Genomic DNA, 14,768 nt, shown 5'->3' with positions numbered 1-14,768 from the left:
CTGGTTTGTTTAGGATTATGTGCCTGCCCCACCCCCACCTGCCTGTTAGCACCGCGAGCGTCCGCCGGGTCGCCTCCAGTGTTCCATGTACGCGGCTCCGGGGCACCACGGGGCTAGCCAGGGCTGGATGTGTTGGACACATCCGTGCATGAAGGACGGATACCGTCTTCGGTGTGCGGGGAGGCCAAAGAGCGCAGGGCAGGAGGACCCGCCACCTTACTTAGGAGCGTTCGGACTGAGCTCCATGTCTGGTGTCACTTCTCCCAGCAGAGCAAATGCCCTTAAAATCCGTGTTTGCTCCCCTCCCGGCTCTCTTGGTGGCCTCTTTCTCGCCGCCCCCAGGTACCACGGGGTGGGGATGACAGCAGGTGTTTCAGGGCGTTGGGGGTTCTGGGTCTGGCGCTGTGAGCACCACGAGGTTTGTCGGCGAGGACAGGCTCTGGGGGACCTGCCCATCCTTGCCCATCAGCACGGTTCCGGGGCGCGATGCCCCGTCCCCGCCACGAGGTGGCGCTGCTGTTGAGAAACCTTGGAGCGATGCGCGGGTTGAGCTCCCGTTTCTTGGGCTTCCCGTATCCCTGCTCAGAACTCTGGGAGCCTGGAGACGCCGCAGGACCTCCGGGGGGGGGGGGGGGCCCTGATCCCAGACACTGGGAGTGAGGGTCTCGAAGGGGGTGGGAAGTCAGAGGGTCCCACGTCGTCTGCGTTCACCACGCAGACCCACGCGTGCACCTGCTCTGGGGAACCCCCATAGGGAACCGAGGTCATTTCCATATCTTGGTTTGTTTGGGATTTTCGTCTTTTGGGGAGCCCCAGGTGGTGTGGGTCTTGGAATAGGAGTCTTCAGGACATACAGAAAACATATGGTGGATTTCAGAGAAATAGCGTGAAGATGTCCCGTGTCCCTCCATCTGTGAACGCCTGCAGACTTTTTGTGGACAAGAAAATCACTTTTTTTTAATTATTATAAAAGAACGTGTTTAATATTCAGTGTTTCAAAATATATGGGAGGCTAAAATCAAAGTATAATTAGTAAAAAACAATCTTAAGAAACTAAAAAAAAAAAAATTTTTTTAAATAGAGTAAAATACGTGGCTGAAACATGAAAACATTTCCTTGGACTGCAAGAAAGGTTTTCACAGCAAAGGTTTTTATGTCTCGCCTTCAAAAGGAAGACTGCAGTCATAGGCTCCTGCGTCTCCCCCATCCCCGGGGACTGTCCTGGAATGGAGCTGGGTCCTCTGTTGGGGGACCCGAGCAGTGACCCTTCCAACCCTGGGTGCAGGGAGAGGTGGGGTCTCGGTGCGGCACTCATGGGCCCTCCCTGTGGGTTCTCTCCTTAGGTTTCCTTTTCGGCCTTAAAGGAACAGAAGGGAAGGTGGGCTACCCTGGGCCTTCTGGCTTCCCAGGCGCTCGCGGACAGAAAGGATGGAAAGGTAAGGATTGTCTCATCGGGAGTGCCGGAGGAAGGTGGGGAAACCACTCCTGTGTCCCGTGGTGCTGCCGTGGGGCGCCCAGCCCTGCGGTGACCCTCATTCCTCCCATCTCTGCCATCCCTTCGTCACGGACCCTTCTGGGGGTGCAGAGCCCAGTAGGGACGGAAAAGAGGAGCAGTGACGCCTCGGGCTGAAGCTGATGAATCTTCTAAGTGCTCAGCCCAGTGTCACAAGCCCTGCAGACGGTTCCAGAAAGTGTGACCACTGTGTCATCACAGCTTGTCCTCCCCGCCTCCCTGAGTTAGGGACTCATCACCAGTGGGGACAGGACGAAGCAGGGTCTCCAGCACTCGCCCCCAGTTGGTGGGAGCGGTGTGGTCGAACAAGCAGAAAGAGGGGGTTCCTAGTAAAGAACTACGTCGCCTTTCTGGAGAATGGCCAGCCCTGGTGGCCCTGAGCCACACGCCCTAACTTTGTGGCACGTGGGGATGTGCGGGGATGTGGGCAGCCCGCGTGGGCGGGGCCAGCCGTAGGAATCAGACGCCGTGGAAAGCTGTATCCCCTCATCCCGTGAGCCACCTCCTGTCACCTGTGCCACCAGCAGCGGTTCCCGGGGCCCCACCACAGCAAGACAGAGAAGGACAATGAGTGTTTCCTCCCTCCCACCCCGGTCTTGGCCTCTGAGCCGTGGCTCCAGCCAGGCACCCTCCCCAGGGCTCCCCTGTTACCCCAGACCCTGGAACGCTGGCTCCCCCCAGCCCCAGGCCCAGAAGGCCCTGCTGTCAGCCGCGCGCACACACACACACACACACACACACACACACGCTCCTCTGTAAACAGTGTGTTGTTCAGCTAATCTTGGGGAGACAGGGCAGGACTCCGTATCCCAAGGAAGGACTCCTGCTCCTCGTCTCGGAAACAGTCCCCACCGGGCACGGGAGCAGACAAGGTCCCGGGGCGCCTCCTCGCCGCTCCGGCCCCCGCCGCCCGGGACTTCCGTCGCCCCACACAGATGGGCAGGGTGGGTAGCACACGGCCCGCGAGGAAATAACGAGTCTCTGCCTCTGCCCCACTCTGCAGGGGACGCCGGAGACTGTAAGTGTGCGGACGGCGACCAGGTCGTCAAGGGGCTCCCGGGGTTCCCAGGACCCAAGGGCCTTCCCGGCATCAGCGGAGAGCCAGGAAGGAAAGGGAGCCAAGGAGACCCTGGCCAGCACGGCATCCCCGGGTTCCCCGGGTTCAAGGTGAGACCCCGGTTCTAGGGAAGCTGACGGGACGCCCTGCACAGCTGCTGTTTGAGGTGAACACAGACCCAGACCAGCGAGCCTCACGGGCCCCATGCCCCATTCAGAAAGGCCACGTGCTCCAGAAGGAACGCGAGAACGCGTCCTGGTGAGACGGGGAACAGCACGGCCACCGTGGGAAATGGTTTGAGGTTTCCCTGGAAAGTCAGAGGCAGAGTTACCGTGAGCCCCGGGAGGCCCGCCCCTGGGAACCTCGGAGGGCACGAAACACACGTCCACGCAGAAACCGAACCCAGATGTTCCAAGCCTGTTGCTGATAGAAGCCGAGAAGTAGAGACGACAGAAACGTCCATGAGCTGGCAAACGGCTAAGCAAAGGCAGCGTCCCCACACAGCGGAATGTCACTCAGCCCCGGGAGGGACAGGAGCTCGGGTACCCGCTGCGGTGGGGGGAGCCCAGAAACGTGCCGAGTGGGAGGAGACCGTCCCAGAAGAGCAGAAGTCACGTGATGCCCTTCGCAGGAAGAGTCCAGGACGGGCAGCTCCAGAGACAGAGGCAGATGCGGACCTCCAGGGGCCGATGGGGGGGACGGGCAGTGAGTGTCACGGCTGAGGAGTCTCCCTGGGGGCGGGGAGGAAACTGTTCTGCAATTAGATTAGTGATGATTACACAATCTTCTGAAAATACTGAAAAAACACCAGATTATACACTTCAAAATGGTGAATTTTATGGAAAACAAAACAAGACACTAGCATCTTGAATGTAAAACGCTTTACTGAACGTTCACCTTTTGAAATTTAGTACAGACCTGGTGCGGCATTGTATGAAATCTCCCTTAATGGGTAAGAAGTGAGGCCTCCAGGTTAACCGTGAGTTCCCAGGAAGGCAGGGATGTCCCGGCCGGTGGGTTCCGCGTACCAGCGGAGCAGACTTCATTCCACGCCCGTGAAAAGAGCGTCTGCAGGTCTTCCTGCAGTGACAGGTTTTAACCGAAGATTTCAAAGCCGGTTTCAGATAAAGGCAAAGAAAATATGCTTTGTTATTTACTCATTTATTTGTTTTACTTAAAAAGAGACCTGCAAGAGATTTATAAAGTTTTCGGTTTACTTACCTAGCAATAGAGGAAAAATTGCTTGGGACCCAGGGCCAAGGGCGGTTAGAGCGATCTGGCTCCGTGACCTGGGGCAGAGGGGACAGGTGGCCCCATCTGGTGCCGGGGAGGGGGTCGCTCCCAACGGGTCTGCGGCTCGGGAGCTCTGCAGGGGCAACGAGTTCCAGCACAGTCCACTCCAGGCCCACACGGTCGCTCAGAACACAGAAGGTTTACCCGACTGAAAACAGCAGGTGCGATGCCGTATCCTGGCTTAAAAATGATACTGTCCCCAGCTCCTGGCCGTCTGTGTGTGTAGACACGTAGGTAGTGAGAGAGCAAACTTGCGAGGCAAAACTGGTGGGATCTTTGATTGTTTACAAAATGATCAGGTCTTTCCTAGAAGCCAAATGGACCCCATTTTGTGCACCGGAATGTCTGGAACCTTCCCCCAACTGTAGGACGCCCTCGCCCACGGCATTTTTGTCAGAGGACCTCTGACACTGTGTTTGTCGCCTCGCATTTCATTGTATGTTCATGGGTCCGGCGACCCTGCGGCAGCAGGAATGCCTGCGATGATTTTCCTGTTTTTTGACGATTGTACCGATCGAGTCTGCGAGAGCGTGTGAAGTCGGGAGTCCGTCAGTAAAGGGGCCCCTCTGTCGCTCCGTTGGCCCGGCCCCTGCATACTGAGCGCTGGCTGCTATGCGTTCTCCCGGACACGGGAAGAATGTGGCCCTTTTCTGCCAAGAACTAAATCAATAAATCAAGTAAGTGTTGGATTTTTCAGGACATTCCATTTAATTAGAGCGACACGAAGATCTCCCGTGTTCTTGCAAATGACAACCAAGATTTGCCAGAAACGAGCACACACCGTAACACCCTGACCTCTCGTCTCCGCTCATCGGGAGACCTCCACTAGGCTTCACGACCGAGACCCGAGCGTTCCTGCACTCGGCTTGTCTCTAAAGTGCAACGCTTCCCTCCAGCCTTAACCTCGGTCAGGAAGACAGGCTGTCCGCAAAGGACTCCGTTGCTGTCAGTCCTGAACGGACGCAAGTTTCCTTCGTACCTGGGAGGCTTCGTACCTCCTCGAGTCTCAGTGACGTCGTTAGGAGTCAGCAACCTTGTGTTCGTCTGAGGCTGTTGCTTCTCAGAAGGTCACAAGTATGTGAATCCCTGGGAGCTGGTTGAAATACAGATTCTGGTTCCGAGCCGGGTCTGGCCCGAGGTCCGTGTTTCTGACGGGCTCCCGCGGGGCCGATGCAGCTGGTCCGCAGACCACACCGGGACCAGCGAGGTTCTGGTCTTTGCGACGCAGCCGCGTGTGGCTACTTCCGTTACGTTTTTGGTTATTTGAAGTTTAAAAGTCAGTCTCACCGGCCGCCTTCTAGTGCTCACTGAGCGCCTGTGGTTGGTGGCCACCGAAGCGGACAGCCGGGGACGGGATATTCTCCCGAGGCAGAAAGGTGTTTGGGGCAGCGCTGGGCTCGGTGACGGGTGAGGGCTCCAAGTCGTGTGCAGTGAAACTCGCCATCTTCTCAGGTGTCCTTAACAGAATGAGAGAGGACGACCTTGTGTGCTTGTCTCCACAGGGCGCACCTGGCCACATGGGACCTCCCGGGCCCAAAGGGCTGAAGGGGGACTCCCGAGCAGTCACCACCAAAGGTCAGTCTCTGGGGGCGGCAGTCCCTGGCCCCACAGTCCTCCCGCGGCCGCTCTCGCCAGAGTGGCCTCACCTGCAAACCCTCTCCCAGGTGAGCGGGGACACCCGGGGGTCCCGGGTGTGCCGGGACTGAAAGGTGACGACGGTGTCCCCGGGCGCGACGGGCTGGACGGATTCCCAGGCCTCCCAGGCCCTCCGGTGAGTAGCGTGACGGCGGCAGAGAGTGGGGGCTGGCGCCGCCCAGGCCCGGGGTGGTCTCAACCTTCACCCCGCACTGACTCCAGCCAGCACGGCCTGGGCTGTTGGAAGGACCCCAGGCCTGCTGGTGAGGAGACAGGGAGGTGAGCCGGACGTCACGCCCCGAGGGCGCACGTGATGCTTAGAGTGAGCAGAGAGTCCCCTGCGGGAGCCCCGAATGGGCGTCTGCAACGGAGCACCGGGCGGAACCCGCCGCAGCCTCTCCCCAGGCTCCGGTGGCCTTGGTGTCCCTGGGCTCGTGGACGGCTGTCCTCCGCCCAAGTCTTCACAACATCTGCCCCGTGCGTGCTGTCTCTGTGTGCGCGTCCCCCGTTCCCCGTCTGTGGGACACTCGCCTCCCCTTACCCTGATGGCCCTCACAGACCCCGTTTCCAGAGCAGCCCCATTCTCAAGCCGGGGTCAGGACCCCAGCATCTCGCAGGGGACGCGGGTCCCCGCACCAGCTTGTCGGCCTCACTCCCAGGCCAAGCCGCGCTGCTCCATGCAGCTCGTGCCCGCCACGGCACCGGCACCGGCCGGCTCTCAGAGCCCTCCTCCCCGCCCTTGGAAAACATCCGATTCTCCGGAACCTCGTACTGCTGTTTGAATGACGACCCTGAAAACTATTTCCACAAAGAGTTCACGTGGCACAACCGTCCGAGCGTGACTTTGGTCCCAGTGGGTTCCGTCTGCCCCCACTGACCTCAGCCCCCTTGTACTGCCCCACCGCCACCCTCCTTCTGCACCTGCTGGGCACGTCCATGCATGGGGAGCCCCCACGTCTGCGAGGCCGCCTCGTCTCACCGCAGTGAGCACGACGCTCGTTCTGGTCCAAATCAAGGACTTCTTTCCTTCAATGATGGGTCGTCCCCGTGAATAGCGGCTGCGTCCCGATGCCCGATCACAGCAGCAGAACACGTGTTCCCGCTCCCATTAACCCAAACCCGTGCCTAACTGCTCCCACAGAACCTTCTGTGCACGACGGTCTGGGCCAAGGGGACCCCAGAGGCTTGGGGAGAGCACAGGAAACAGACCGTGTGCCTCCCGGACTGTCTCCCTCTGTGTCCCCGGGATTGACCGAAAACTATTCCTGTGCTTGGCCAGGCCCTGACGGCAGGTGCCTGTTAACATCCGCCGTCCTGCTGCTCTGTGTCCGTCACACCCACTCGGGGGAGCGGGAAAGAGAACTGGGGTGTGGCAGCCTTTGAGGTTGACGTGACTTTTAAGAGAGAAACCGAATTTTCACACAGGGCGACGGCATCAAAGGCCCCCCAGGGGACTCAGGTTACCCAGGAGCACCGGGCACGAAGGGCGCTGCAGGAGACCGGGGCCCCCAAGGACTGGGCCTCCCCGGCCCCAAAGGCGAGCGTGGTTTCCCCGGAGACGCCGGACTACCCGGACCACCAGGCTTTCCCGGACCCCCTGGCCCCCCCGGTACCCCTGGACAAATAGGTATGAAGGGGCACCCTCTTTGATCATTTGATCATTCTGTCACAACTGTCCTTTGGCAAAGTGAGACCTCCCTGGGGCTCCCGTGGGGACGCATATCACGCTCTCAGTTCTTGGCATGTTCAAGTGACCCTGACTACGGGGTCTCCAGATTCTGGTCACACTGGGCTGGGCTCTCCCTCGGGTGCCAGGGCATGGGGGCTCTGCACAGATGCTCAGCGGTGGGCCCAGCTCCCCTGCCAGCCCGGCCTCCCCCGCGCGCACCCACAGGGGGTCCCTAAGTCCCATCCGCCTCATCCCTGCGTGTGTCTTGTCCCCAGACTGTGACACAGGCGTGAAAAGGCCCATCGGAGGTGACGGACAGGAGACCGTGCAGCCAGGTATGGTCACGGGACCGGGGCGCTCTGGGACACAGGGGAACGTTGGGTTTATGAGCTACGCGACCCGTCACGATGGCTGTGGGTGCCCGCGGCAAGTGCGGAGCTGCAGGAGGAAATGCGGACCGTGCCAGGCTTGGGGTGGGCGTGCCCTCCGCGGCGGCTGGTCGTCAAAGGCCGGGCAAGCGTGATAACGCATCGTGCCCCGGGTTCCTACGATGGGAAGCAGCAGCCCACCGCCCGGCTAGAACTCAGCAGATAAGTGTCGTCACGCTACCGTCTGTGTGTGGGGATTGCTTCAGGAGGGGTCCGATCCCTGCCAGCGGAGAGCTGGGTCGAGCACTGAGCACTGCTGGGAAGAACCGGGGCTGGCAGACAAGAGGGCGACATGTGACCCCCCGAGCCGAGGCCCAGAGATGGCAGAAGGGACAGGAGAGATCCCTTTGGGGGCTGAGCCGCCCCACCTCGAGGGTGTACTGAGGGACCCCCATGGGAAGCCAGGGCACAAGGGGTGAGGATTTTGAAGAGGTCTGCACAGACGGTAGGGTGCTCTGAGACCGTGTGGACGCGGCAGGGCGCTCGGGGTAAGGGTGCAGGGCGAGCACTGCGGAGCCTTCAGCGAGCTGGTGGGAGGCCCTCAAACGGGAGACCCTGCAGGCCGGAGCCTGTGCCCCCATCAACCCCCACATTCTTCATCCTGACGGCCTGGCTGGGCCACTACGCACCCCGGGGACCCCAGGGCAGTGGAAGAGGCCGGATCCCAAGCACATAGACGGAGCCCCACATGAAGACCTGCGAGGGTCTCCCTTAGAGGCCAGATGACAGCACCCCCCGGGGTGCCCCTGCCCTCCGCCACCCCGACCGACGGCAAGTGGCTACAGCGGGTTCCGTGTTTGGGGGCTCACGGCAGCTCAGCGCCGTGGCTGATTCTGGAGGCATCGAGACTCACAAAGGAGAGGTTGAAGGATTCCTTTGGCGGCTGCGAGCTGTCTCCCGCGACTGGGGACATCTCCGGAGGAGAGCCAGGCGGTGCCGCTGGCAGACTGGGACGGCCCCGGAGTGCCCGGTCGGGCCCCGGCGACGGCCCTCAGTGTGCGGGTAACATCGCCAGCACGGTGCCCGGTCGATTTGACGGGACCGACTGCACTGGCACTTATGTCATTACACAAAGAAATTAGGCCTTTCTTTATGCTGGAATGTGATTAATCAAATCATTAAATGACTCTCATAAAACAGCAGCTGGTTTTGTTGGCGGCCGCTTCTGCCCTTGGCGGCACGGGAAGCCGTGAGGGTGGGCGTGAGAGGCCGCCCTGCTCAGCCCCGTTCCTCCCCCTTCCCAGGTTGCGTCGGAGGCCCCAAGGGGTCGCCAGGCCTGCCGGGACCCCCAGGCCCCACAGGTAAGCCAGAGGCCTCTCCCTGCTTCTCTGTGTCTTCACTGTCACTGTCGCTCTCGGCTCCTCTTCCTGCTGCCCTGCCCTCCTCCGTGCGCGTGGACGTCACGGAGTCCCGCGACCATGACCTGCTACCGCAGACCGTGGTCACGCGTGTAGGGAAGCGGCTTTTCCTCCTCATCATGGAAGATGCGTGAAAACTGACCCCTCACTCAGCCCTGGCTGGAAGAGAGGGTTCCTGCCGCACAGAGCTTCACCTCTGTGGGCGCCCAGGCCTCCGCGGGCATCCATGGGCAGCAGGGGTCGGTGGGGTCCGCGGTGGGCGTGGCCAGCCGTCAGAGGTGCCTTCCGGGCTGACATCCCCCAGCTTGTCTTTTCGGAGGGTCCCAAGGACCACATAAGTCCCACAGACCTGCTGCCGGGGTTCGCTCTTAGGGCTCTGACATATGTCGTGCTTTCTTTGGGCTATTTAGGGGCCAAGGGCCTCCAAGGGACACCGGGACTCTCGGGAGCAGATGGAGCACCAGGGTTCAAGGGTCTCCCCGGAGACCCAGGTCGTGAAGGATTCCCAGGACCCCCAGGTAAGGCAGGGTCGGACCCCCACACAGCCCCATAGGTTTGGGAGGGGACCACGTGGGACGTGGGGGTCCCAAGTCTCTCGTCTTTGGACACTTAGAAACTGCCAACACGGACTTGATGACCACTTTGTTCTCTGGTTGGGAAATTAAAAATTCTTGAGCTTTCCATCACTGCTATGCTGCTGACCCCCTTGGCTCCTGCAAGAAAAGAGACGGGTGTGCGGGACCATTTTCTCTGGCTGATGAGGAATGTTTTGAGGGCAAAGCTGTGGTGCCCTCTTCTGAGACTGTCCCCAGAGGCATGAGGCCCTCAGGTCATCGACTCCACTCTGCTGGTCATTCCGCAGACAGCCCAGGAGGGCGCCCGAGCCCCACAAGGGCTGCTGGCCTGCTCTGGATTGGGGAGATTCGGGCCTAAGAAGCAGACGGTTCTAGAGGCCTTCTGCACTGGAGCGACGTGGGGCCACGCCAGGTGGCGGAGTGGGAGAGAACGCTGTGGGCCCCGGTGGGCAAGGCCTTGAGCTGAGACCCCCAACAGCACACTTGCTGTTTGCAGCCCCTTTCTGGTGCCTCCCTTGGCCCGTCACGATGCTAACCTCCAGGTATGGGGACGACCCATGTTTCCTTCCAGGGTTCGTGGGGCCCCGAGGATCCAAAGGTACAGCGGGCCTTCCTGGTGCGGACGGTCTCCCGGGTCCCTCCGGTCTGCCAGGCCCCATCGGGCCCCCAGGGGACAGGGGCCTGCCCGGAGAAGTTCTGGGAGCCCAACCTGGGCCCCGAGGAGATGCTGGAGTGCCTGGACAGCCTGGCCTAAGAGGCCCTCCGGGAGAGAGGGGCCCACCTGGATTCAGGGGTAAGTCTTTGCGGCAGGAGGGGCACGGGGAGCCCGATCCCACGGCCCCGTGGCGTCCGAGGGGGGTTTGCTAAAGCCCACAGGCCGTATGGAGTATATGTTGCTTTTTCTTCCCCACACTCAGTACGTATCCCTTTAGAATGTTCTAGGACAGTAATCGTCTTCGGGTTTACGTTCCCCAGCCAGGACGGGCCGTCTGAGACGTTGACACCTACAGACTAACGATGCTTGCCCTCTGTTCCCAAGCTGGGAGTGAGCGGGAGGTTGGGGCAGGGCTTTCTGCAGAATGTGGGCTGCTGGTGTGAAGGGAGGCGGCCGTGTGAGGAGGGCGAGGCGGACGACAAGCGTCGGAATGAATGCAGCTTCGCGGGCAAGTGTGACGCGGACGAGGGAGACGCTCCCCTGCCCACAGCACCATCCGTGTACACGTGAGGACTAGTCGGATGCGTGCACGGGGCGTCCGATGGCTCTGTGAAGCCGGCGTTTGCAGAACTGGCCTCGGAACCCCACACGCCCGCGGTCGGCGGGACACGGGCAGTCACGGAAGGGCTCACACTGGTGTTCGGGGCCACGTGCTCTGGAGACCACCGACCACTGGTGTTCCTGATCAGATACGGAGATGCGGGAAGAGCGGTGACTTTGCAGCTGTCTGTGCCGGCTCCCAAGCCCGGGGAGGAAGAGGGCTTCCTCTATGGGGCAGGAAGCGGGTGTCCCGGCCCCCCAGGGCCCTCGGGCCTCCAAACACTCGGGCGAGGGACGCGTGGCCCTCAACAGGCAGGTGGAGTCACCAGGCTCAGGCGCCCCGGTGGGTTCTCGGGTGAGCCTGTCTGTTTTCAGACCTGAGGCTGGGGCAGGGGAAGGGGCACAGGGCAGGGAGATCCGCACATCCGCACTGTTGGCTGAACGAAGAGCCCCTGCGTGGGTGCCGGGCTTCACCAAGAGATACGCGGGGGCGGGGGGGCAACGAATGGAGGGAGGAGCCTGGGAGGGCCAGAGTGCACGCACACGGGCTCACACTCGTGCACGCACGCGGGCTCACGCTCGTGCACACACGTGATCATGCACGCACAGGCTCCTGCACACACGTCCACGTGCTTATACACACACACGTGCCTGCTTGGGGACACAGACACCCCCACACGTGCCCACACACTCGCTCTCACACACGACCACGTCCACACTCACCCTCTTACACATCAAGCAAGGACGGGCCCGCAGGCAAAGTCAGGCAGGGGCAGGGACCCACTGCCGGGTCGGCCGGGTCTGTGCTTGCCCCCATGGTGGCCCCCCAGGCGGTTCCAGAGAGGCGGGTATCCCCCGGTGGAGGCTGCTTGGCTGGCGCACGGGTGGGCCGGCACAGTGCACAGCAGCCTCCCAGGCCGCTGTGTGAAGGAGCGACCGGCGTGTGTCCCCAACAATGTCCACTGCTCTCCAGCTGCATAAACCCCCTCAGGGTTTGGATTTTGGATGGATTTTGTACACTAACCACGTCCTGCAGACTTCACGATAAGTTTGAGCACAAGGACCAAGGGCCCAGCTTGAAATCTGGGCCTGCGGCAGTTTCCCGCCGTCCGTGTCCCCTCGGTGACCTGCTTACGTATGCGGACTGATTAGTAAAAGTTCTGACTTCAGAGCATCGAAGCTTCGAGAACCGGTTTCCGCAAGGGTCCCACCCGCCCGGGCAGTGGCAACGCAGATGGGGGGCTTGCTGGGCCGCATGGGCCTGGCGCAGGGACGTCCAGGTGCCGCCTGGGTGCAGGAAGAGAGCAGGGGCCCAGGTCCACGAGTGACGGGTATTTTGCTGAAGGAAGCAGATTCTTTGTAGGTATTCCTTTTTCAGCAGATGTTCTAGAAATGGAAATGGAGTTAAAATATCGGGATCCGATGATGAGCTCTGAGGCCACGCACGTCGCCGCAGTCGGTGCAGAGTCCTTCTTGCGGCCTGACCCGCCCACTCCCCGCTCCAGGGACAGAGGCGTCCAGAAACCGGGCTCGGACGTACAGACCCGACAGCCTCTTCCCCCGTGAGCCCCGTCAGCTCACCAGCCTGGAGGGCTGTTGATGGTGATGCCTTCTGCCCACCGTCATGGAGGAACAGCAGGGGCCCGACTCCCCAGTCAGACCTGGCCGTCTCCAGCATGGCCTGCCGTCCAAAACCATCAGCCCCACGAGCGCTACACTCTGTTAACCCAAAGGAGAAGCTGGGCCAGAACAGCGCGCTCACTTCCCGTAGCGGGACTGGACAACGTGAGGACACGCACCTGTGCATCTCGGGGGAGAACGTCTTGGCGGAATTCTGCTTCAAATCTGCTCCCGCTCTTTGCAGACCTTTCTGCCCCGTTCCGTCCACACATCAGACACCTGGGACACATGCCTGCACGGCGAGTTCTGGGTCGGTCCAACACTGTCTCGGTCCCTTTTGTTCATGCGCCTCCCTCGTCCACCGACCTGTCCACCCTCCACGCGGGGCAGCCAGCATGGGCCGTAGTCGTGGGCTCGGTGAGCATCTGTGTCGGGAGGTCACCGGAGCAGCACTGGAAACGGCCATCGCCCGTCCTGCTGGTGCCCACGGAAGGAACGCGCTGAGCTTCAAAGTCCAGGAAGAAAGAAGAGAGGCCAGGGACTGTGGGGCGGGGGGGTGGAATGGGAGAAAATACTTGCTCATGGGACCCGTGGGTGGGGTGGGCAGGATGCTCTAAGCATAAAAGCAAGGGAAGAAGCGGTGCACGTGTGTGCGCACACACACACGCACACGCACACACACACGGTGCATAAAATCTGCCTACGAATGCTCATCTTCACGTCAAAAACACAATGGAACTTTGGGCAGCAGAGTAGAGTGAACGTCACAAGAGCCGTGAGGAGATCCATCCGTGTACGTGGAGAATACTGAAATCTCTAAGAAAAATATCTGAATCCCCAAAGGAAAATAGTAGCAAAGAACAAAACTTTCTACCAAAGCCAAACACGGAAAGAAAGGACTGTCCTGCTGTCTCTGCCCTGTGAGTCGGATCCGGCGCTTGCCCGCGCCCACCCTGCCTGCCCTGCCGGGCTCCGGGCTCTGGGCTCCGGGCTCAGGCCCGGCCAGGAGAGCCCACGGGGAACAGGGGTGCAGACGCAGGACCGCACGGCCACGGCTAAATGAGCGCAGTGGGGACCCACAGAGTCAGCTTCCAAGACACCTTCTGGAAGAAGTGACCCCCCCCCCCCGCCCCCGGCACAGATCCAGGCTCCCAGCCGCTCCCTCACGGCACCGTCTGTGAGAGCAGGGACAGGCGGGCTCCCGATGTGTCCACGTGACACGGTCCTCCAACGCACGCTGCCCTCTAACACGTAAAGGATATTTTAGAATGTGGCAAAATGCTCCAAATAGAACATTGAGTGAAAAAAAAGCCAAAACTCGGGCTCTCAGCCAGGCGCCAGGCTGCCGGTGTGAGCTCCGTGTGCTCGCCGGACGGGCTGTCGGTGGGAGGAAGCGCCAACGCCAGCCGTGGGGCCGGGTGACCTCGGGGTCACTGTGAGCTGATCCCCGAGACTCGTGGGCCTCCTGTGGGTTTCTCCGGAGCCAACGAAATGCTGTCTGTGAGGAGGCGGCTGCATCTGCGGGTGCAGGGCCGACCTCACACCCCTGTCTTGGTCCCGCAGGAAGCCAGGGCATGCCGGGAATGCCAGGCCTGAAGGGCCAGCCGGGCTTCCCAGGACCATCAGGCCAGCCAGGCCTGCCCGGGCCGCCAGGACAGCACGGCTTCCCAGGAGCTCCAGGCCAGGAGGGGCCCTTGGGTCGGCCAGGCGCCCCTGGTCACGGAGGTAAGGATCCCCCCATCCCCTGGGTGGAGGTCGGGGCCTCACGTGACTGACAAGTGAGGTAGCACCAGCCTACCCAGGGGTTCTCAAACTGGGCTCCATGGCACCCCTTCCCAGAGCTGTAGGGGTTCCGAGAGAACCTCCCGCTGAGCCAACTAAACGATGGACAGTTATTCTCACCGGACTCTGAGGCCGGACGTCTCACGTCCCCCTGGGTGCGTCCAGTCCCGATCTCTTCTGAGATGGACACCGGTCGCCTCTGACCGGACCCGTTGCTCTGGAATTACCTCTTCCGGGCCCTGTCCTGCAGGGCACCCACACCCCAGGGTCCCGGGGCTTAGGATTCCGACATACGACACGGGGGGAGGACACAGCTCAGCCCAAACAGGTTCCAAAACCACAACATGGATTTTCCAAACAAGAAACCGAACGTCCATGTTCCTGCTGTACTTGGGGCCCCGGGAGACGTCAGTAGGAAAAATGAAATTTCCCTGCGGAACTTCAAAATCGCTGCTGCGCTTTGAGGAGGGAAAGGTTTTCTGAAAGGGACAGAATCGGGGAAGAGAAGAAGGGGCTTCCTTCAGGGCCGGGAGGCTGGGGGCAGGAGGCACGGGAATGAAGCCATGGCCATTCGCCTCCCGGA

The 14,768-nt window shown here is 61.0% G+C and overlaps 1 protein-coding gene across 2 annotated transcripts in view; it reads left to right on the top strand.

Annotated features, from left to right (window-relative positions):
• Nucleotides 1-14,768, top strand: part of COL4A2 (collagen type IV alpha 2 chain) — a 154,905-nt gene that overhangs the window by 122,762 nt on the left and 17,375 nt on the right. For both annotated transcript variants that reach the window (XM_032315040.1, XM_032315041.1), the window contains 10 exons: nt 1,344-1,436; nt 2,517-2,680; nt 5,366-5,438; nt 5,528-5,634; nt 6,924-7,125; nt 7,443-7,502; nt 8,840-8,896; nt 9,364-9,471; nt 10,100-10,321; nt 13,967-14,128. In XM_032315040.1, the coding sequence (XP_032170931.1) occupies nt 1,344-1,436; nt 2,517-2,680; nt 5,366-5,438; nt 5,528-5,634; nt 6,924-7,125; nt 7,443-7,502; nt 8,840-8,896; nt 9,364-9,471; nt 10,100-10,321; nt 13,967-14,128 (1,248 nt within the window). The remainder of the gene's footprint in view (nt 1-1,343; nt 1,437-2,516; nt 2,681-5,365; nt 5,439-5,527; nt 5,635-6,923; nt 7,126-7,442; nt 7,503-8,839; nt 8,897-9,363; nt 9,472-10,099; nt 10,322-13,966; nt 14,129-14,768) is intronic.

This window comes from Mustela erminea, chromosome 15 (genome assembly GCF_009829155.1).
Source record: "Mustela erminea isolate mMusErm1 chromosome 15, mMusErm1.Pri, whole genome shotgun sequence".
Classification (NCBI taxonomy): domain Eukaryota; kingdom Metazoa; phylum Chordata; class Mammalia; order Carnivora; family Mustelidae; genus Mustela; species Mustela erminea.
This window is presented reverse-complemented; position numbering and strand designations above follow the sequence as displayed.